General features: G+C 45.3%; 1 protein-coding gene across 1 annotated transcript; it reads right to left on the bottom strand.

Annotated features, from left to right (window-relative positions):
- Positions 1-30: 30 nt before the first annotated feature.
- SETD7 (SET domain containing 7, histone lysine methyltransferase) lies at positions 31-21640 on the bottom strand. The gene is made up of 8 exons (XM_077176654.1): positions 21486-21640; positions 17413-17542; positions 12990-13191; positions 9449-9638; positions 7793-7874; positions 7043-7160; positions 6585-6742; positions 31-6086 (listed from the first exon to the last, which is right to left on the bottom strand). Exons 1-8 carry the CDS (start codon positions 21523-21525, stop codon positions 5906-5908), a joined length of 1101 nt encoding a protein of 366 aa, XP_077032769.1. The 5' UTR covers positions 21526-21640; the 3' UTR covers positions 31-5905.
- Positions 21641-23571: the final 1931 nt, after the last annotated feature.

Below are 23571 nucleotides of genomic sequence, written 5' to 3'. Positions count from 1 at the left end.
TAACACACAATTAACAAGGAGAGACAATGGTTTTCTGTTGAGTATTTTATTTTTGCATTGCCTTCATAGCGCAATTAAAGCAATCTTTAAAATTCACTTATTACAAATGTTTGTCAAGTCTGTTTTTCCCCAGAAACACCTCTCTTGCTTCCTTGCACATACGCCCAAACACACTATAAAAATCCCATTCATAACATGAAAGGAAGGGCAAACATCATTCATGTAAACATCTTCCTTGTAGTTATCCATTTTTTAAAAGTCATGAATAAACTTCAGATGTTCAGTAAGGCTCATAGTTCGAGTACAAATGTCATAAAACACCTATCAAGTACTGTACACAAGTTGAATACTCCGGGGTTAACTGTTAACACATGTACAAGCTCACCCCAAAGATTATTCTTTAGCACTTAGTTCCTCAGAACAGAGACACCCAGTAATTATGGGCTAGAGAGTATTAAAATAGCAGGAGGCCCAGCAGCAACTGTTAAGTAATACACAATTTTAGTCTGGTTCTTAGCTCAGAGTTAAACTTGTTACAGCTGCAGTAGGAAAAGTTTTCTAGAAGGGGATCTACAGGAAGGAGGGATGGGTTGTTTGTAGGGTATCATCAAGAGACAAGCTGAGAGGTACGTCCTGAAAACATCACTAGCCTTGCTACTGCAATTAGTTATGGCGGCTGCACGTAATGCTGCAGAAATACCTCCCCAAAGAGCAGAAACAACCATTTGTCATTTTAAGGATCATTTGTTGCATCTCCCCTTAAAAAAAAAATAAAATTATCTACTTACTGGTATTCAATTAGACTTGCATCTTACAAAATAACATCCCTTGAAATCTGGTTTTGATCTTACTGGAACTTTGTTTAAATCGTCTTTCTACCATGAAAATATTTCATACAAACACCATTTTACATACAAATGTTAAAACTTGTAAAGCGAGTCTTGCCACAGTCGTGATTTTATGGCTTGAACTTGTAATTGCTTATAGTTTTTGTACAGATATTTCTCCTAGGGGAAAAACAGTATTACAGTAAAATGGAAAAGAGAAAAAAGGGTGGGAAGTTCTACTGCCCGAAGACAGAGGAAGGTCACTCAAGACAGAGTGACCTTAGTGTTCAAACCTTTGATCTGGGACAAGTAAACATGCACTTAATCTTGCACCTCTTTTTTTCCTTAAAAAAATCCCTTATAAGACTGCTTAGAAATACTTTGTCCAAAAATGCAGTTCTCATGATTGCATGACATGAAGCATAAGGAACAGGTTCACTGCAGGTGAAGCTCACTTCCACTTGCAGATGAAGCTGCTCCCACCTGCTTTCCTCGCTTGGATGCCCTTGGCACACATCAGAGCAGTGGAAGTGAGGAACAGGCAGCACCCCAGCCTATAAGAAGGTCCTTCACTGTGATCCTTCACCGTACCACTGTGTCCAAAGCCATTTGGTTTTTTTAAGTGCTTGGAGGTGAAGCCCTCAGGCACCCCCAGCTCCAGCAATTCTGCTGGGCCACAGGAGAACAAAGCAGCAGATAGTTAGCTCTGTGTAGTGTTACCTCATCACAACAGCAGCATTTTCCTCAAGACCATCACACTGAGTCAAAGGACACAGATCACAGAGGTCTCTGGGACAGAAGCAACCCCGCTGCACCCTGGCACAACCCAAGGGGTGAGCGCTGGTTTGACTGGAGGACAAGGGCAGCTGGGAAGCAAACAACAAAGTGTCCATTTCCCTAATGTATGAGTTTCTCTCAGCAGATGGGAAATGTTGACTACCCTGCTCCTCCAGTGCCTGACAGAGGGTCAGAAATCCCTGACAGAGCTCTTGCTCCTTGCAGCATGTTGCTTCCAGCTTCTAGCAACATGCTCCAGGACCCCTGGGACAAAACTCGCTGCCATCTGTGTGCAACATTTCCACATCTGGAAGGGCTGTACCAAGGAGAAGCCTGCCTAGTCACTCCCAACACATGCAGCCTCACCCCATGGCTCCCAATGCTCCCAAAACCTCCCCAGGAGCTTCACCCAATTAAAAGCATGGGACATCCTAGGCGATACTGGGAGGGATCACGGCAACTGTAGCAAAAGGCAAAAAACTCTCACAGCTGGAAAGCCATATCCATGTATCTCCTTTGACTTGCTCAGTAGTCAAACTTTACAGATATTTATGTAGGGTAAGTTTTTTATAATTAATATTTTTTAAACAAGGGAATAAAAAGCCTTTTCAGGTTCGTTAAAAGAAAAAGTCAGGATCCCCAAAAGTAAAATTATAGCATAAGACTCAACTTCAGACATCCCCTCCATGGCCTAAGCCCTTTTCTTTGCTTCTTATCCCGTGGAGTGACCCCAGGAGCAGGCAGCTCTGAGCCGCAACTCTTCTGGCTCCCATCTCCAACAGAAGCCACTTGCTGAAAACAAAGCCTCTGTATTCTTGGTGACAAAACCCTGTGCTGCCATCACAGCAAGATCCACTTCAGATTTTATTTTTCCAGAGACAATGAGCAGCCTCTAATACAGCGTGAGACAGGCTTCTCATAAAGCAGCCCAAGTAACCCTCCCATCACAGAGAAGCCATGTTCAGCACTGCAGACCAAAGGCAGATTTTGGGAACTGACCTGTACCTGAAAAATGCAGCAATTCCAGGTTTTCCTATGCTATTCTTTATTCCCAGCGGGTATCCTGAGAGCCAGATGCTCACTCAGGCTCAGCTGACAGCCACCAGCTCTCCTCCCAGTTCAGTACCAACAGGAAAGGTCTTTGGCCAGACTCTAAAAAGTGAAGCTTCTTTACTTATTGCATATTCACCAGTAGTCAGCTGCATCCTACAGACCCAAGAAGATGGCTGTGCAAGGTGATACTTCCTCTGCCCCAGATGAAAACCACGGCTGGGTGTGGGTCTTGGTCTATGGATGTCATCCCACTACCAATGAGGAGCTTGGTGAAGCTGGTCTTGCTCTCTGGTGAGCCCCAGATAATGAGCTGCAACACACTGACCAAGTTAAGGCATTATTTGGAGTTCTGTAACTAACCTGTGTTTGAACCAGGGGATGCCAGCTCACACCTCTGAAGGACACACCGAGCTCTTTCACCACCCAGTGGCAAAAGCCATCTCCACGCTAGCAGACCAGGAAGAGAGAAAAAACAAAGAGGAGTTCAAAGGCTTGGTCCTGAATCAAGCCAAAGCAGCTCTGTAATCACAACTTTTATAGCAGGTTGGTCACTGAGGAAGGGAGCTATAGAAGGACCAACAGATTTTACAGAGCTGAGAAGGACAGCAGAGATAACAGAGACAACAGCCACAGCTGTGGCATGCTACCTACCAGGCTACACACATGTACAAAAGTGTCTCCTGGACTCCACCGAAATTTGAGAAGACACCAGATACCTCAGTGCCTTTTTTTCCTAGAATACCCTATTTTAGGATACAATCTTCAAGCCTGATGCACAAAGAGCACCTGTATTCTATTTATCTCAAAATCAGGCAATATGAAGACTGACAAATCTATTAAAACATAAGCAACTCCACACAGGAGATTAGCAGAGGAATCAGAGACTGATCAGAAATGAAGGCAAAGGAGCTCCAGAGATCAGAACACTTTAGACAATTCCCCAGTGAGCACAGAGAGGCCAGCAGTCCAAAGCAGGTAACCAAGACTGTGGAAGAGTTACCATCCTGTCCCAGCAGGGTTCAGTCACATCTTCCCTCTGCTCTTTGCTGCACCTCAACTCAAGCCTCAGCTTTGCCAACTTCATGATCCTGGTGCACTAACTCCCAAGAGACACCTGAGAGCTCCCTACCAGAGGCTTTCTTGCAAGAGGCTGATGACCTAAAGCAATGATCCATGGGCAGGCAGGGACAGATGAAGTCATGCATGTTTCCCTTGGAGAATCATTTAGTGAAGCTGAGCAGCTGACTGACCTTGGCCAGCTCTCCATCACCTGTGAGGTTGGCTGTCTCTGCACCCTCAGGTGAGCCCCTGACCTGTCACCTCTGCCATGGAGGGGACATGCAGCTGTGACCTGAGCGTCCAGCACGAGGAGATGGGAGGTGTCACAGCTCATGGGCAGATCACTGCTCAAAGAGAGTCACAAGACCCTGAGCCTGCCTGTCCCCCACCTCAGCACACGCACAGAACAGCTTCTGTGCAAACTGAAATGATGAGGAGATGGAAAAGGTTTGAGAGAAGCCACAGGGACTAAACAGAGCCCAGGCTTTTATGAGTAATTCCTAACTTGCCTCAGGTACCAAAGCAAGGATTCTCAGACTGCACTTAACAGCAGCCTCATCCTTCCACCTGCAGGTACCCAACACACCCTCCCTGCCCAGCTCCCCAGACAGCCAGATGCCTCCAACAGTTCAAGCAAGAACCAAAATGTGTTGCAATAGAAAGGTAGGTCTGATTCTCAAATCATTTATGTTACATATATACAAACTTTTTAAAACTACAAACATTTAAAGAAAGTGCTGCAAATGCATTTGACTTAGTCCTAAGCTGCTAAACCCAGAAGAGAACATCAGAGTCCCAGTAAGACTCCAGTATCCAGATCAAGACAATGCATGATTTCTCTCCTCCACAGCATTAGGCAAGACTGGTACTGTATCTGAAAAAACAGACAATTTCCCTACCCCTGAAAAACCCCAGAACATAGCCCTGCACATGAATATTCACAAGCCCCCACTGCTGGCTGCAACAAAGCTATGGATTGACTGCTGTTTATGAATATGAGCATTGAGTGATGTTTTTACATTCATTGTTTGTCTTTCAAAAACAATCTTTTAATATCTTTTCGTAAAAAAAAAAAAATCTTCTTTTGATACCTCGTATTATCTTAATTCGCTGTGTCATAAACCAGAACTGCTAAAAGATGGCTGTAAGGCTATGTTGTTCCATCAAGTGAACATCAAGTGAAAAGATACAGCTCTCCTTCAGCAAGGACTACAGCCTGCCCCCAGATACACGCACCTCCTTTCAGAGAATCCATGGAGATCCAAGCATCTTTTGCCTTGAGAACTGGCCACTTGAACAGGTGAAAACACACAAACCAACTCATGAACACGGATGCAAGTCACGTGCTTGCCGCCCAGAACGTGTACTTCTGCAAGTCTTTCAACAGCAAGCCTGTTTTCTCCTTTTCACAAAATCTTCATGCAAAGAACAGCTTCATTTGCATGTCATAATAATAAATTAAATAAAATAAGCCAGCCGTACAGGCTAGATAAATATTAGGTTTAGCCATGTTGCTATACTATTTAGAGAGCCACAGAGACCAACACACAGCACTCTCACATACACACACAAGCCTTTCCACTAGTTAGAAAGGATTTTCTCCTGCAAAAGAGGATTTGTAGAAAGAACAACGTTCAGACAAGAGGAAAGGGGAGTTAAAACCCAGCCTCCTATATGCTAATAAATAAACTGCTCTATTGCAAGATTCAGATCAAAGATTTAAAAAGGCAAAATTATGCTACTATTGGAGAATATCAAAATATTACTGTTATCATCACAAGTGGCATATATGCAAAATGCAGTTGCACAATAATGCCTAGGCAGGTAAGAGAGCAACACTAAGTCTGCCGACTAAAAGTGAACAATACACCCACTTTAGTTTCTTTCTAGTCTTTTGGCATCTTTGCATATGGTGCAAAAGCAGAAGCTACCAAAGAATACCACATCTTGTATAGAATATTAAATAATTTCTTCAGATAAGACTGGTGCAATGCTAGCTAATTTTTAAATCTGCTATGAGTAACACAGTCAAACCTAGTTAGTATCCAAGGAACTTATCTCTTAACACAGAATGCAAGGTTATGATGCAACAGCATGAACAATCCCTGGTTGTCCAGTTTTCAGTATAAAGGTAGTGCATAGATCCAAGTTTCGGTTTCAGTTTGCTGAATGGAGAAGGTGCTCCCATGTCACTTTTGCTGGGCAGCCTGGAAAGCTTTCAGTTCCAGCTGGTACCACTCTGGTGCTTCAGGCCCATTCTGCCCCACAGGGTTGTGATCGTACCCGTAAGCCACTGTCAACTCCTCATCCTTCTCCACAGCCCTGATGGTACGGATACACTTGATGGGCCCAAAACGAGGATGAACAAACCTAGGGGAAAAACATCTTGGCTAGCCTCAGCTGTCAATTCTCATACTCTGCCAGCCCCTTGAACAGCTCCAGAATTCACTCACTTCAGAGCAATACTGCATAATCTGATACTGAATTAGCAGACTTGAGTCAACCTCATCAATATTTAAAAATATGAGCCAAAATATTGATTTATCAAAGCATTGGCAGTTCAGCAAATACAGCGTGGTTCCAGCCAAACTAGGATTTAAAGAGCTGTGATGATGCATTTTACAATCCAGAGGCAACTCAAAGTTCATGACAAAACAAACAAGTTGCAAACTTCCAGACCCTCCATGTTAAGTCCCAACAGACATCAAGCACCATAATGCTAGCCCATTTCCACCTCAGCTCAGGTGAGCACAGCTCCTTCAGTGCCCCAGCCCTGTACTCCCAGCCCAGCACTGCTGCTCACCAGCTGCCCAGGGAGCCAGCCAGCCAGGCTGCAGCTCCCACCCTGAAACCCAGGGCTGTACTTACGGCTCGTAGGTGCAGTTTGGAGTGAAGGAATGGTTGGCCTTGTGCCCCAGCGAGGCACAGTACTTGGCAGCGTGGTTGTAGGGCTCTGGCACGTCTATGACTGTTTCATCATCCAGGGATATTGTGTTTCCATTGAGGGCCCAGTCTCTGCTGTCTACCTAGTTTGCAAGGCAAAAATCCCATGTCTATGTCTAGGAGGGGTCAACTTGGTCAGCAGTTTGAAAGCCAACACTCAAAATACACGCAAATAAAGCTTTTCAAACCTTCCCCCCGTAAGTAATCGAAAAGAACAACACACACTTTTTCAATCTATACATAGGTGAGCACGCACTTTCTTTCAAATAAACCCCATCATGTTAAATCTAGGGTGGGAAGGCAGTAGGTGTTAGATCCTACTACGAAAAGCAAATTTCAGGCGGAGCAATGAAAACGCAGACTGACTTTTTTCTTTTCTTTACCTCCTGGTGGGTGATGCGCACTCCGTTATAGAAGGACATCACGGTACTGGCTTCTGCTGCTATTTTTGAGAACAATCCTTCTCCAGCACTGGAAATGAGAGAGACATCCACATACACCCTACAAGACGAACAGGGCATGGAATCGGTGACTGGCTGCAATTGTAATTTTCAAGAGGCACGACACTACTGGGATAAAGCCCAATACTTCAGTATAACAATAAAGCTAATAACAAGAAAAAACCAAAACATCATCATTATTATTATAATACAACCTCTTTATGGAATTCCTTTCCTTCCTCTCTTCAGTATGTTCTCCCTATTTTGTCAAAACTGAGATTTGGTGGAAAGCTTGGGCTGACTTGGAAAAGTCTTGTTTTTTTCTTTGAAGTGCCAACCTACTATTACTCCACAATGATGGCTTCAATTCAGGAAGGCCCTCAACAACATACCAGAACCCCAGAAGACCCCACCAAGCTGGGGTTGCTGCTATGTACATGCACTGAGGAGCAGGAGTTCCCAGGGTGATGCACCACATCTTCAAGTGCTCAATGCAAATCCAAGCAAGAATTTTACTACCCACTTATTTAGGCATTTCAGAGTATCAGAAAGCACATAGAGTTGAGGTACACACAAGGCTTCCATTTTACAAACCTTGACACATCCTTTAAGTTTTAGATGAGAAAAGGTTTGCAAAATTAGACTCTAAATAGGTAACAGTAAAGAAATATGGGGAGAAGAAAAAATATTTACCTCTCTGATTCATAAGGATCAGGAAGAAGGGCATTTGTAGAAATGCAGGATGAAGTGGATTTGTCAAAACTGTACACTGGGCCTAAAAAAAAAAAAAAAAAAATCAGACATCAACAAAGGAAAACAGCTAATCGGGAGTACTGAGAGCATGCCATCCTTAACTTAATCAAGACATCCAAAAATTAAATTTTAAAGGCTGCAAAAAATGCTACACTTCCAAAAAAAGCCATTAAACAGGACTGCACCTCTACAAAGCCTTAAATGAGATACTGCTTCTTGATTATGTTTTTCCCCTCAACATTCTAGAGTAACACAAAAAGATGATAAATATGTTCTTCAAACTACCAACTTGTAGAGGAGGACTGGATACTCCTTCAAAACTGACCCTCCTAGTGTCTCTAAATATAAATTTAAAGTAAAACAAAACTTAAAAGGATATATTGAACTTTATTACTTCAAAAACGAAATATTTTTTAGTCCAGATCTTGAAGAGACTTCAGCCAGAAGATAACATTTAATAATCAAAAAGCACCCTTGCTAGAGTCCTCTATTTTTTGGCATTAATAAGCAACTTAGTGGTACAAAGTAAGTAATTATACTCTTATATCCCTATCCTCAGTACCAGAGGACTACCTTGGACATAGATTAAGAATGTGAAAATGAGATGGGGAAAAAAACCCACAGAAGAGAATAGTACCAAGTTATATACATATACAAGGCCTTTGCCCCTGGTGTCCAGGATCTGTTCTGGCTGAAGGCAACTTCCTCCTGAGTGTAACTGCATCCTCTCTACAAAGCACAACCATACCCTCCTACAATCTAAGTTTTAAGTTAAAAACCTGACTTGCTATCATAACTGAGAGAAAATAAATTCCCATGCATTTGCTTGTCAATACCTTTTCACTGAGCTTTATGTGCCTATTTCATGTCAAGTGAGACAGGTTTTGCTACAAGAGCAATAAATGCATTAGCAGCCCCTGCTTGTTACTGCAGCTTAACCCACACTCCTCCAAAACATCACCAACACCTCACAACAACAAACCCACCCCAGAACAATACATGCAAGCAGGTGGAGAAGGCCCCACCCCACCCCTGTGCACTTGACAGCCACTTTGTGCCAGTAGGACCAGACACACAGAGGGGTGCTGGTGAATCAGACCCTTACACAAGGACTGAATCTGGTGCACTAATTCCAGTCCCAGCCCAGCAACGCGGGTGCCAGAACATTCACAGAGCAAACATTGACTTGCACAAACCCAGCTGGCAGCTACAACCAAGCCAGGGCCCCACTCTCCTCCTGCAGTCATTTCATGGCAAGAAATACTGCAGCACCATCACCAGGGTGAACGTAGCAGGTTTTTGTATCGGGTACAGCGGGTACTGGGATGTGTGACAAGCAGGACTGTGCCCATGAGCACAGGAGGGACAGAAGGGCTATGAAATGCACTGGGGCAGGACCACACAGGGGGCATTTCCCATCTGTTCCCAGGACAAACACTACCCTCCTCTCTGCCCAACTCTGTGACTTGGAAAAGGGCCCCTCACTAACAGCCTGTGCCATCACAGCCAGTGTCCAGTGAGGAACACCACAGGAACCAAGCTGCCTGCAGGCAAGGGCTGCTAGCAGGAATACCAGTTTGTGTTGGCTCAACTTACTGCCTGGAACTACTTCAAATTGAGGCTTCCCATCCTCAACAGCTGTCAGAGTTGCCAGTTTCGCTTCTATCATTTCTCCATCTATGAACCTTCCAGAATAGGCAGTCTTTCCATCAGGATACACATAGGCTATTTTCTCTCCAGTCATCTCCCCATCTTCATTCACTTCTCCCACAAGGCTGCCTCCATCCTGAGAGCACAGGCAAGAAAGAAAAGGCAAAGCATTTAATTATACTTTACTATGCTTGATGCCCAAGATTTTTAGCTTTTTATATTTTTGATGCATTTATAACTTTGTAGATTGCAGATGCATGGCTGCAGCTTCTATTACTTTTCCTATCCTGTTCCCCTACATTTAGGAACAAGATGCTAACCTTATAAACACATTGCTAAAATGTTCTTTAGTCTCACTCCAAGAAGAGTACCAACTACGAGGACGTTCTGTTTTCCAACAAGATTCTGGACCTGCCATAACCAAAGTGGGGCAAAAGAAGCCTGGGGACTGCTTCCAGTGGGGCAGAACCCACGCAATTATTACCTAATCAACTAACCTTTTAATTTGACAATACATGATAGTTACACTAATTAACAAACCTGAGAAAATTGTGAATTTACTGTACCATGCACAGTTTTTACCATATTGAGTACCTGATAGCTTTCAAGTAAAGGTCTGCTTTTATATTCACTAATGCTGCTGGGAATTCTATTTTCGAGGCAACATTCAGTAAATGAAAAGGGTTTTCCCCAGCTTTTTAAAAATCCACCAGTAAGTTCAGATGCAAAATTAGAAAATGAGAGAGAAACAGGCACATGAAGAAGCTCAATGAAGTCATTCCAGCTAGGATAAAACTGATTTACTATGTTGTTTGGAATAGGTAAAACCCAAGGTCTTTTCTTCCATGTGACACAGCTATTCAATTTCACTTGGTGAAAGTTTTATGTGTACAGTGTACAACATAAGGACCAAAGCCACAAAGATGTCCAAGTTTGATTACTATCATACTGTGCCGGAGGAAAAAATGATTTAACACTACCTTTAACACGGTACCTCTAAAAACTTGACCCTAGTGAGGGGAAATGATTGCCAGAATGGCCCCCAAGGTGAGGTGGTAACCAGTGAGAAGAACTGTTTGTGGAAAGCATCAACAGCAACACTTGTCCTCTCCAAAGTTGACGCATTTCAGCCCTGGCCTTTGCCACCTGTGATTTGCCTGCAGCTCAGGTTAGATCTATTTCCAGAGCTACAGAAATGAGATGCATACATTAGCTTAGGTCTAACCACTTGCTGGGGTTCGGATTTTTCCCTCCATATCTTTCTCTCAGGCAATTTTGTCCCATCTGTTGCTACAAAACAATAACTATTGATACTTAAGAGAATACAAGATGTGTGCTGCTGCTCCGCTCCTGCACTGCTGCTCGTGCTGAGGGTTTGCCTTGCTTTATATATATATATTCTGGTAAAGAACTGTTATTCCTTTCCCCATACCTTTGCCTGAAAACCCCTTAATTTCTAAGTTAGAATAACTCAGAGGGAAGGGGTCACATGTTTTCCACTGCAAGGGAGGTTCCCACCTTCCTTTGCAGACACCTGTCTTCCAAACCTAGACACCACTTCAAGTATTTATTTCAAAAAAGACAAGGAAGCACCTCCAAATAACACCCTGGAGCAAGACCAGCAGGTGTGCTGTGGAAACAATCTGATTTATATCAGGATCACTGTGCACAGGCTCTATTTCAAAGAGACACCATTTGGTTCAACTCCAAGGATGAAAGAGTTCCAAGCATGCTGTAATAGGGAACACTGAACCTTAAGTCTGAGGAAAAAAGTGTGCACATAGCATCCTTCACAGAGTCATGAGAAAACAACTGGTTCTACAGCAAAGGAGTTTTTGGGAACACCTCACATCCTTTAGTCTGGCAAGACAATAATGATAAACAACCTCTAATTATCAACATTTCCAAAAGGTACAGCAACACTTTGTCATCTGGAGATACATGAGGTGAAGGGTGAGCTGTGTGTATTTTATACACTAGGACTGACAAAACTTTGGCAGCATACACCAAATTTGCTGATGCCCATACATGCTTAATGGCAATGGTGAAAACCAGTAAATAAAATGAACAGCCAGTGTTGGTAAGCATTTAGAAATCAATCTGCAATGTAGCACAGAATTAGACTGGGTTTTGACCAGCAGCTAAATTACATGCAGACATTACCTCCTTCTTGGCACGAGGTAAGATTGAAAGATTCAACTCTACTGTGTAAGGCTGAATAGGAATTATGTTTTTTAAAAATTTGCATCAAAAACTCCCTAAAAGCTATACAACAGTCACTGCCTTATCTAGCATGTTTGTAAAAGAACACCAAAACTCAGAAAGATAAAACACTGCCTTGTTTAACTAGCAAATCACTTGTCCACAGCTCCACTCAGAGGCACAGCTCTCACACTAGTCACATCTGATGTATTAGGCAAATCAGTCTTCACACCATATCCTGTGGAAGCCCGTGAGCCCACTGGGGAGAGAACAACAGTGATGCCCTGGAGAGATGCACCTTCAGCTCCGGGCATTCCTCACAGCTCAGGGTGAGGAAAGCAGCTTCCCCCAGGGTGCTCTGCAGCACTTGGTTCATCTGTCCCACTTCTGTCCTCACCCATTGGCCTTCCCTACCCCTTTTACCCTTGTATGTTCATGTTCTAGGGAGTTCTCCCTTCCCTGTTTTCCCACAGGTTTGTGTAACCCTGCCCATCCACCCTGGCACTCCCTATTGGTCCCTTTGCTGTGTACCACCCCTGAGCCCTCAGACCATTGGGTCCTGATGCTCTCTCTCCTCCACCCCCTCTTGCCCTCTATTTATAGCCTGGACCCTCCTTTGTCTTGGTGTTTGGCCCCTGGACCCCTTCAGCATTGTGTGGAATAAAGCACACTGGAACTCCATGCCTGGACCCTGCCATGTCTTCACTGCTGAGCTGCTGCATGTCTGTGTGTCTTTCTGTCTGTGCTGGTGCTCCCCTGGCTCCTACCCCTGGGCACGGGGCGCTCTTGGGAAGGCTGCACCCACCACCACCATGGACCTCAACAATATCCTGCAGAAATGGAGACCAAGTCTCTCCCCTTACTGTAATAAGAGCAGTGGGTTGCAATAACTGGCATGGATTCCACACTCCTCACCTGCAGCCAGCACTACAAAGTGACAAAACCATTACTCCAGCCTTCCCAAAGAGATAATGCATAAATTATCACACATCCTATTTCTACATTGCATACAAATTATAAATCAATGCACTTCCAAGGGCTGGGTTTCCTTAAAGATGAAATTGTGGAGGGCATGTTGGAGCCTCACTGAATCTCACCGACTGGGCAAACGTTCAACACCCAATATCTTTTGTGTTGATTATCCAAAATCAGAAGGCCCAGACCTTTTACCCAGATCTGTTTGTGCTCACTTTTGGACAGCTAGGTCATGGTCAGTGTTTCTTTCAGCTGAGGAAAAGGACAGGTAGATAATCCTACAGTGAGAAGAGCAGGGGGTCCGGCTTACCGGGTAATAAATCCAGCAGGTGCCGTGGCGGATGTTGTCTCTGTACTGCCCTTTGAATATCAGCCGCCCGTCACTGTCGTACTCCTGGGCCGGCCCGTTCAGCTCTCCGTCCACGTAGGTGCCGTGAAGGACCACTCCGTCCTCGTAGGTGTAGATTCCCTGGCCTTGCAGGGCATCATCCACATAGTATCCCTCCAGGGTGCTGATGAAGAGAGAAGGAAAACAGCAGTGGAAAACTGTTCACCTCTCAGGGGCGAACCCAAAGCCTCAGTGCACTGGAACACCAAGGGGAAAACCAGACACTTGTTTCTATGGAGCTCCAAAGGCAGAAAACAACTTAGAGCACCCTTTCATCAGGGTGTGCTGCACACACACTGAATCACTCATCTCCATCACATGCTAGGCACTTTCTGTAGGCTGGAATAGTCAGCAAATGGACACTCCTGGTCCAAGAAGGAATTCTCGCTCAAGCAGGCTACTCTTACATTAGGATTTTCTACCTGCTACGTGTGGATCTCCACTGACACGTCTCTGGAGAGAGGAACCTGAGCTGCTATACACAGGGAACAAAGTGCAACCTGCCAGAGTTCAGCATCAGCTCCCCAGCAATACACTCAGCAGCCATTCGTACAGGCCCTGCTAAAAGCAGCCCTTTTTCATGTATTTCTCTTAAAATCCAACACAGCCTGTCAAACAGAACTGGTGCTGCACTTGGATTTAAACAAAGCAACATTTCATTTTGGTTTTGTCTTGCAAAACCAAACACCTTTACTATCACAATAAAAGAGGATCTATTCAGATATTTCTTTCTCATGCTAGGATTAACATAAGGGAGCACAACCTGTTTAGCTTTTGCTTCGGCACATTCAGCTAACAGCCAGCTGTCAGCATACACATATTTTCACTGAAGAATTCTTTCAGATGCAGACGTCTAAGGTACAAGCTGACACAGTGTCTCTAAGCACATGACTCTACATGCTTTACCACACAGATTTGCAAGAGTTGTGGAAGAAACGTTTTTTCAAAACTCACTTTCTCGCTTCTAAAGCTTCATGTTCTGTTTTTATGTAACTTGGGCAAACTGGATGAGGTTTCCATGGGAAAATATATTACAGTAAAAGCCTCCGTGCACACCAGATGCAAAACAACAAGGGGCAGGAAAAGAATTTTGCTTTTCAGACAAATGGATTTCTTGATCCATGTTGCTACAGAGCTGCACAGACAGCTATGGCACTACAGCACAGGGAACAATGAGGGAACCACCAGCCATCAGTGCCCTAACTTCACTATAAATGATGCCACTTTCCCCTCTAATTTGTCACAGATCACTACATTTTAATTCCATTGTAGTGACAACATACACAGCGTGCACATGTAGGATTACTCTTGAAAAGAAGCAGCCACCCTCAGTTTTTGTAGTCAAAAACTCTGTCTCGTTACCTTTAATTGCACTAGTTGAAGTTAAAACATTGCTAAAGTGCAACAGTGCTTCAGCCCTGGAAAGAATACATTTTATTTTAGTGTAACTCAAACTTTTGTTTTCTCTCTTTGTATTAAGATCCAAACAGCGACCAAAAGATCTTTCATCTAAGGAAACCAAAAGGATGATACCTTAAGAAAGAAGTCTGTGTCCATCAAGCTCATCTAAAAAGTCAGGTTCAGAAACTTTTATGATGTTCAGAGTTTCTGAGCTATTTCCACCCTGCTCCTCACTTCACTCTAAGTTCCTCTAAGTTCCCAAAGTATGGTGTCTGCAGCCAGACACAATAATTGCAACTACGGCCTGACCAGCACAAGATGAATAAATAGCTCCTGTGTCTTCCATAAGCAAAACCTTCTTAATACAAACCCTGAACTACCCTGCATGTCTCTGGTTTGCTTCTCAGATTACCATACTTCTGACAAGATAAATTCTACCACAGTCAAGACTGATCAGATGTACCGTTCCCATTATCCACTATGCCTTGAAGGGATGGAAGATAATTCTTACCTAACAATTAAACCCATTATATGGACTGGGGGAGGAAATACTTACTCCAACTTGCTTCCAGGGATTACATTAGTATGCATAGAGACTGACTTGATCTTTTGCTCCCTCTATATGGGAACATGGAAAATGTTTTCCCTAAAAATAATAGTTTCCTACTGTGTTCTGGGAGATATGTCAGTTTACAGGAGTTTCCAATTAGGGAGGAAGAGCAGCTGCAGCTCTGTGCCAAGCATGGCTCTCATGCCTGCCTTTACAGTGCAAAGAGTTCTGCAAAATGCACCCCAGAACCACTGGCACCAAGGAAAGTAAAAGTCTACAACTCAAAAAACAGGGAGTATGCCAGAGGGCAAACTTCTCTCTCCTATAGAATATGCTGTGATTTGTCGCATTTTCTCGAAGGGGAAGGAAAAAAACCAACTGATATTTCATAACACATTTCCATTCCCTTAAATAACCAACAGGAAGGGGCCAGTTACTCCAGTAAAGGGAAGCTTCCTTTACCAAACAAGGCAGCCAGGCAGCCAGTCCCATTGCCCAACACTCAGAAATGAGAATGCTGACACTGCAGCCAGCGCCGTGCTCGACAGGACTCAGCTGCTCCCCAGCAAGAGAGGAACAGCAGTACAGCTGTCAGCCTTTGCTCAGCAGCCTGCCAGGGAAACACACCCACGAGTGCTCAACAGCGAGCTCACTGCACAGCACTCCGCAAAGGGAGAGCTGTGGGGAGACATTCCTGACACTTACTGCTCATCTTCAGCAGCACTCAGCCCTGCCCATGGCACGCTTCATGGAAACAGCATGTCCTGTTCCATGCCAGGTCATTCTTGCAAGATGTCATGATTCCTGAACCACCCACTCCAGAAAGCAACTTAGTCTTGCCAGCTGGACATAGATAGATAAATGACATCTCCAATAATTAGCTCAGTTAAGGCTGCTTTAGCTAACTTAATACGTAAAAGTTCATGAAAACATCTCACTTTCCAAAACCACTTTGCAGACTATTTTTGCATATTTCCATTCTGCTAGTTTCTGAAGTTATCAGTGGCCAGCTATTCTACTTTTTTAAGGGTTATGAAAATTGAAGGAGGAAAACAAAGGAAGAAAAAAGAGTTGGCAACACTCAAACAGTACAGAGAAGGCTCAGCAGCAACCTGACTCTTGCCACTAAATGCTGCCTGTACCCTGGATTACCTGGAGGAGCAGCCCTACAAAGACAACAGTGGGTCAGCTCCTCTGACTCACAATCAGCAGCTACTCTGCTGGGATCACCCACCAGCACAGAAACATTAGGTACATGAGTCCATAGAGATGCTGTCTAACAACTTACACCAAACCTATTTTAGAGACCTCAGCTGCTGGGCAGTACTGATTTCCAGCCACTCAGAGAAGACGTAATAAGGCCACAACCAACAACAGTGAGGATTTTTCTTCATCCAAGGCTGGAGGCCTGATCCCTTTCTACATAACTCAATAAATATATTATCTTTCTCATTAAAAAAACCCACAATGCCCAGCATGAAGCAAGTGCCAAGGCAAATACAGACAAGGAGCTGACTCACTGAGACAGTACAGCACCTCTGCTCCTGCTCACAATTTTGCTGAGCAGGAAGAGAGCAGACCCAGCACGACTGTCAGTTGAACAGGCGCTATTCAGAGCATCACCAACAGCTGCAAAGCCATGAAGAATCGTGTCATTTTATACATTTGCTGCTCCCTCAGAGCAAGTCCTGAGCAACTGCACACAGCAATGCTGCAGTGGTGCTGGGGGCAAGACTTGCAAGGTGGTCATAATGAGGATCAGAGAAGAAAACGCATGCATAGGCATGGATTAGCCCAATTTCACTGTCACAGCTCCCAGTAAAAAGAAGGGAAATTATAGGGGGTTTGCTTACTTACAGAAAAACATGCCACAACCAACTTGCAGAGGATTAACTAGAGCTGCTAACAAACCTGTACTGAACTCAGTCCTTTAACTGATAAACAATTGGACAAAGCAAAAGGCAAACCTCACTGTCAAGGTCCTGTATCTGTGTGTGAGGGCTGGCACAGGGAGCTCCTGGTCCAGCTGCACTTTCTGTGCAGCTCTGTAAGGCAAACAAGTCCACCTCAAGTAACAACCTTAGATGTCCAAGTCATTGGCAGCATGGTTTTCAGTAGTTCTGACCATCTCCCATTCCTTATGATTTCTCATCAGCTCCTAACTTTTCAGTGCTACAAGAGCTCACACCACTGCATTTTCCCTCCAAGACACAACTACAGGCACCTCATTACACACAAAGCCACCACAGGAATGGCTACAGCAGCAGCAAACTTCACAGCTGCAATTTTTAATCAGAAATCTTATCCAGAAAGTCAGCAGTATAAAATCAATGTAGATTAGTTTTCCATCACTACAAGCAGAAGGAAGAACACAGAAGAAAAATCAGAGTGTACCTTCCATCAAAAAAGAAGAATTTGCCGCGGCCATTCTTTTCTCCATGCACAAAATTTCCTTCAAATCTGTCTGTGGATGAGTAGGTTACTGTACAGAACCCATGTGGCAGCCCATCGTCATCTAGATGACCTGAAATAAAACGCAAACAAAGAGCAACAGAGCACATTAATTATTATGAACATTTTATATCTGCTCTCATTATGTAGCTACTTGAATTGCAGTAGCTCCCTAGTACAAAACAGTAATTCAGATCACGGCTGTTAGGAACAATGATCAGATATTCTGTAAAACTGAGGTTTGTACTTGTGTAACACATAGCTTTAAATAAAAATAAAATATAAGGATAAAAGAAAAGGGATGAGAGGAGAGAGAAAAGAATAATAAGCAAAACTGGTTTCTGAAAGAAACAAGGTTTATGGTATTCTGACTTGTGTGAATATACATCTTCAAAAGTATTAAAATTATTTATCTAAAACATGTATTGGTGAGAAAAGCATAAGAAAGTGTTTGATTTTTTTTCTTTTGATAAACACATGCCTTACGATAACGTGCATGTGTCACTACACAGCTGTATTCACAGGAATTTAAAAGAAATATAAGTACATAATATCCATAATGCTTCACCCTTGCCATATGTCAGTCAACGTGGTATTTAATATTTTAAATGCTGCTCTCCAGCGCCTTTCCTCTGTGTTCATTTGATATCCTGTTCCTACCCCCAGCCATATCAGTTCTCCGTATTAGCACTGCTGCACAGAGGGAAAGCAGAGGAAACACACCCGGATCCTCACCTGCAAGGTTTGTGTTTTATTGAATATAAATGGCCAACCCCACTAAGGTAAAGCATAACAAGGCTCCTATTGCATCTCTCCTTGCCTCTCCAGAGCCAAAGGAAAACAACAGACAAGTGTTTCAAAGGACAGCTATTGCCTGGTTCAGCTGTGTGGGCTCTGGCTGCAGAGCTCAGCAGGGCTGCCCTCAGCACAGGGACACACCTGAACAGGTGACATTTTATCAGGCATAAATTTGGCATGAAAACCGTAAAATAATTAACAGCTAGCCTACACTCGTGTTCTCCTATGCTTCTAACTAAACTGATTCCCTCCCTCACCCTTCCCCTGCATGCTCCACCAAGTTTCCCTCACACCTGCACATGACCGTGCTCTCACTTCCAGTCCCTAGATCAAACTAGATGGAAAACAGGTAAAAGTTCAAGAAGCCAGTAAACCCAATCAGGCACTGATCATCAGTTCACAGTGAGGGAAATAACAGAGTAAAAAGAGAGAGCAAAAGGTGGAAGGGAAAAAGCTTTATCACTAAAGGCTTTTAATTACTTTGAAGAGGAACTCTTTAAACAGAAACTGCTCTTTCCAAAGAGAAAAAAGGCTTTTTCCCCCTCCCATTCTGTCAGGACACCCCTTTTTGTAGAAAGGACAAATTTTAGCTAAATTTAACCAATTATTATCAATGGTGAAACATTTAATAACCAATAAAATTCATGCCCAATTTAACTAAAAGGCCAATAACATTTCTGATATGGACACCTCTTTTAGACCAAAAACTATGTCAACATGTTTTTAAGAGTTTTAATTAAAAGCTTTTTAACTTAAGTTTTATCAATATAGAAGGGTTCAGTGGTGTAAGTTCATTAACTCTAAACAATACAATTCCAAGTTCCCCATCACTACAAGGGTAAAACTTTTATAAAACACTTTGATTAAAAGAAATACACTGATAATACTAGTACATCATACCATTTAAAAAAAACCACCCAAAGCAACAACAAAAACAAGCTCTTGCAACTTTGTTCTCTGTGACTATTCGGCTTTGTCGCGATTTTGCTGGAATGCAAAGCCCAACACAAAAGCTGCCATGCCTGTACAGAGGACACATGTCAGGCCTTTTGCACAGTAGGATACAGACTACCTCGGAGATTTAAAACAGTCAGCTTTGAGCCAGTGCCCTCTATACAGGGTCTTAATCTCTGCCACAATACAAAGAATCCAATTATTCTAATGTGCTAGAAGCTTCCCCTGTTAAAAAAAAATAAAACCATGCCCCCACCACTGCAACAAAACAAGAAACACGGTCTCTCTTAGTCAACAACATGGGAAAAATGTAATTTCAAGTTTCATAACATAAATACAACCTTTTTTTTTTTTGTATGGCTGAGGCCTTTGCCTCTGTTTCAAATTAAGCCAATGGAAAAAATCCTCATTATTACATGGGGAGCAGTGTATTCCACTTGGCTTTCTCACCACTTTCCTTCATTTGCAAAAGAATAAACCCCAAAAGTCTAAACATATTTTTAAGTTACTATAAAATCTCGCTTTTGTTGCTTCATTAAGGGTCTCCCAAGACTTCCTCTTAAACTCAGACAATGAACTTACCAAGAAAAGGAATTACCCTAATAGGGGCCAGTTTACAATGAAGTCACTTACTGAAACCACTGATGTAAACAAATCCAAGACAAAAGCCCTTTACTGTCAGTATCACTATTACTTAGGAGATGACAGATAACGTGCATCATCACTAAAAGATTCTGGCCACAAAGATGCCAGATTGTGGATGTTTGGGGGATCACTGCAATAAACCCAACTCCCCCCAACAAAAGTGGAAGTGCTGATTTCTGTATTTCTAACTTCCTCTGGGTAAGTGCAAAATCCTGTTCACCCCCAAAGAGCATTCTGCTCCTGTCTGACTCAGACAAACACAAAAACTGATATACACTGGTGAAAAAAATGATGCTTTAAAAATGTGTTTCCTTAGCCCACAGAGATGCCAAACAAATCCAGGATTCAGCAGAACCCTTGGTCTGTGACATAAGGATGAAAACACCATGACTCCTTGCCCCAGACAACTGCAACCCACAGATTTGAGGAGCTGGGAGGGAAGGCAGTGGAAAACCGCACCTGGAAGGGCACAAGGCACAGCACAGCAGAGCCGAGCCTCCCTCAGACCCATGCTCTGTACAATAAAGCTTCTCTAGCTCGGGCACCACACACCGAGACAGCAAAGGCAGCTCCGAGCGGCAGCCGCTCAGCTCGCACCTGCTGTCACACCAAGCTGCCGTGCAAGACACGCACACCTTGCCTGGGGCAACTCGCTTCCAGGCCCGATCCCTGTGCCGCAGGAGGCACACGGCGAACACGGCATTGCCCGCCCCTCAGGCAGCTCCCTGCTCCTGTCCCAGCAGCTGAACACCCCGGAGTGCTGCTGCTCCCGGCAGATCGCCCCTCCGCGAGGGATCTCTGGGGAGCCGCTGCTTTCCCACTGAGGGAGAGGCCATGCTTTGCTTCCCGGCTCCCCAGAAGCCTGACGAAGCGTGCTGGGGAGCCGCATCTCTGCCCGCTAAGGTTTTCATCAGCAATTCACTTCCAGAGGACGTGTGCCTCTGGGTTTAGAACTCCTCAAGGGTTTGTTATCCACACGAGAGAGGCCAACTGCACACAGAGGGTGAATATTAGCTATAAGGTGGCCCACCCCGCTCCCACACGGATGGCTCCAGCCCTGCTGTCCATGGATATGGCAACAGTGTCTTCTTGGAGTCGCTCTTGCTTTTCCCTTCTCCATTTGCACGTATGTGACTGCAGCCCTGGCTCCCTGGGCTCTCCCCGAGGATGGGCATCCCCGTGTCCCTCAGCCGCCGGGGGAAGGACCGGGCACCGGCCGCACCGCCCAGGGAGCCAGGGCTGCGGGCCACCGCCCGCACGGGGGCACAGCAGCGGCACAAAACCACGGCCATGACTTATTTGTGACAATAAGAGCGGAGCAGCCGCCATCCCCGCGTCCGGGGCGCAGAGCCTCCCGCTGTGGCCGGAGCGCTCGGCGGCGGGAGGCACCCAGAGCGCCCGCCCGGTACCGGCGCCAGCGCGGCCCCGGCTGCCCCCGGCCGAGCTCCGCCACGTGCGGGGCCCCGGCCCGTCCGTTGCATAAGCCCACTGATGTCATCCGCTGCACCCGACCCCGGCCGCCCAGCTCCGGCCGCCGCCGCCGCCGCCTCCGCCCCCCCAGCTCCCGCAGCAGCGCCCGGCGCCGGCGGGCCCCGCTCCCCAAGCCGCGACACACGCACCTTCCACGATCTCCTCCAGCGTCTCCTCGTCGCTGTCCATGGCGGCAGCGGGCGCGGGCACGGCGCAGCCGCGGTACCGGGGGCGGGCGCGCGCCCCACGCCCCGCCTCAGGCGCCCTTCCGGGGGAGGGGCCGAGCGCCGCCCTGAGGGCGGGGCCGAGCGCCGCCCGCGGCCGAGGGGGACGCCGGGAGCGGCTGGCCCCGCCCCTCGGGAGAACGGGGAGGGAAGCTCGGCCCGGGGCCGCCTCCCTATGGCCTCACGGACGGCACCGAGCGCACGGGAACGCCAGCCCGCTCAGCGCTGCTCCTCCAGCGCCTCCCGTGCTGTCCATCCGCCCGCTGACCCCGACTGGCATTGCTGCAGTTCACCTCACAAAACCCCACGGTCCCCAGCAGCTCCAGGACACCTCCATTCCCACACCAGGGACCGCTGACCGGTTGCTCACACCACAGAATCCCAGCTTCTGCGGAGTTGGGAGGGATCCATTACGAAGATCGAGTCTAACTCCTGGCCCTGCACAGGACACCCCAAGACTCCCACCCTGTGCTTATTTAACTTGCAGAGTGTTTACAAAGAAGTCCGTTTATGGAAGGACAGTACTTGAAGGCTTAAATCAAGGCAGAGTGAATTGTTCTTTGGTTATTCCTGACCTGTTCCTTCAGACATTTCTAACACAAAAATAGCTCGATGCACGCCATTTTTCCGTAGGTTTCTTGGAGGTTTATGGGTGTTCCGCCCCACACACACCAAGAACTTTTTCATCTCTGTAACAAAGCAGCAATATAATTGAGTAACCCAATTTACTTTTAAAACACTGTAATTTTATTCTTATTGCTACAGTTGGTTATCCCTGCCCCTTTGTCAGACTCGTTGATATTTCTGGCCAGGGCTGTAACAGCTTGGGTCTCTGCTGAGGGGCTCCAGCATTATGGATGTGCTATTATTAAAGTTCCAACATCAGCACATGTAGAGACAACCATTTATCTCCAGTTTTGATAGGAGGCTCCCAAATTCAGGGCTGCTGTGGATGGTCAGGCCCTCAGGGCTGTCTGGGTATGAACACCTTGGGATTGTGGGTTCCACTGGATAGCTGGACAGAAATTTCCCAGTTTTCTGCTGTGGGAGGATCAGAACTATCCCAAATAATGCCACAAACCAGCGCTTTTAAAACCCCGGAGACGAGGTAAGTCAAGAACTTTGTTATCAAATCCTAGGAGACGCAAGGCTGAAAGGGAAAACCGTGTGTCCAAGTTCGTTGTTGTTCTATTTCTAGAGTCCCATAGTGTTGTTACCAGATTTCTCGAGTCCATACCTCCTCGGTGTATTCTCATGGCTGCAGATCTTCACAGCACAGACTCCTTCTTCATGTTGTTCTCTCTCAGTTCAGGGCTCCTCCAAGGCTCTCCCTGACTGGCCAGCCCACCCCCTTTTATCCCAGTTATCTTCATTGGTCACAGCTGCAGCCCATCAAAAACAACTGAAACCTGCCAAAACAAAGCCTACATACAAATATTCAAGTACAACACATTTCCTCTACTATATTTCCCCCTTTTCTTTTACTTAGAGAACCAGGTTTTACATACAATACTTCAAGTACAGGACATCCATTTCCCCATGACTCACAGGCCATGTACAACCCACATAGCTGCTTGCTCACAGGCCATACTCTTTCACAGCTCTTTGACCCAAAGGCTATGTTCTTTCGCAGCTCTTGGCTGTCTTATCTTCTACCAACTATTGCTGCAGCTCTTGACTACCACAGCTCTTAGCTGTCTCATCTACCGCTAACTATCACATCAAAATCACTAATTGTTGTTTTTCTACTTCTAGAACCCCATACTGCTGTGGTTATCAGATTTCTCAAGTCCATACCTCCTCGGTGTGTTCCTATGGCTACAGAGTTTCACAACACAAACTCACCCTGCATGTTGTTCAGGGCGCCTCCAAGGCTTTCCCTGCCTGACCAACCCACCCCCTTTTATCCCAGTTACCTTCATTGGTCACAGCTGCAGCCCAGTTAAAGACATGGCAGCTGCAGCCCATCAAGGACAACTGGGACCTCCGGGAGCAAAGCCTCTATACAGAT

Source organism: Agelaius phoeniceus, chromosome 4, assembly GCF_051311805.1.
Source record: "Agelaius phoeniceus isolate bAgePho1 chromosome 4, bAgePho1.hap1, whole genome shotgun sequence".
In the NCBI taxonomy this organism is placed as follows: Eukaryota; Metazoa; Chordata; class Aves; order Passeriformes; family Icteridae; genus Agelaius; species Agelaius phoeniceus.
This window is presented reverse-complemented; position numbering and strand designations above follow the sequence as displayed.

Excerpts from the sequence above, each read along its gene's own strand:
- SETD7 (XM_077176654.1), bottom strand. The coding sequence starts at position 21,525 with ATGGACAGCGACGAGGAGACGCTGGAGGAGATCGTGGAAG. Across the intron at positions 17,543-21,485 it reads GCTGGAGGAGATCGTGGAAG|GTCATCTAGATGACGATGGG; the intron begins GTGCGTGTGTCG and ends GTTTTATTTCAG. Across the intron at positions 7,875-9,448 it reads ATTTGAAGTAGTTCCAGGCA|GCCCAGTGTACAGTTTTGAC; the intron begins GTAAGTTGAGCC and ends TTTTTTTTTTAG.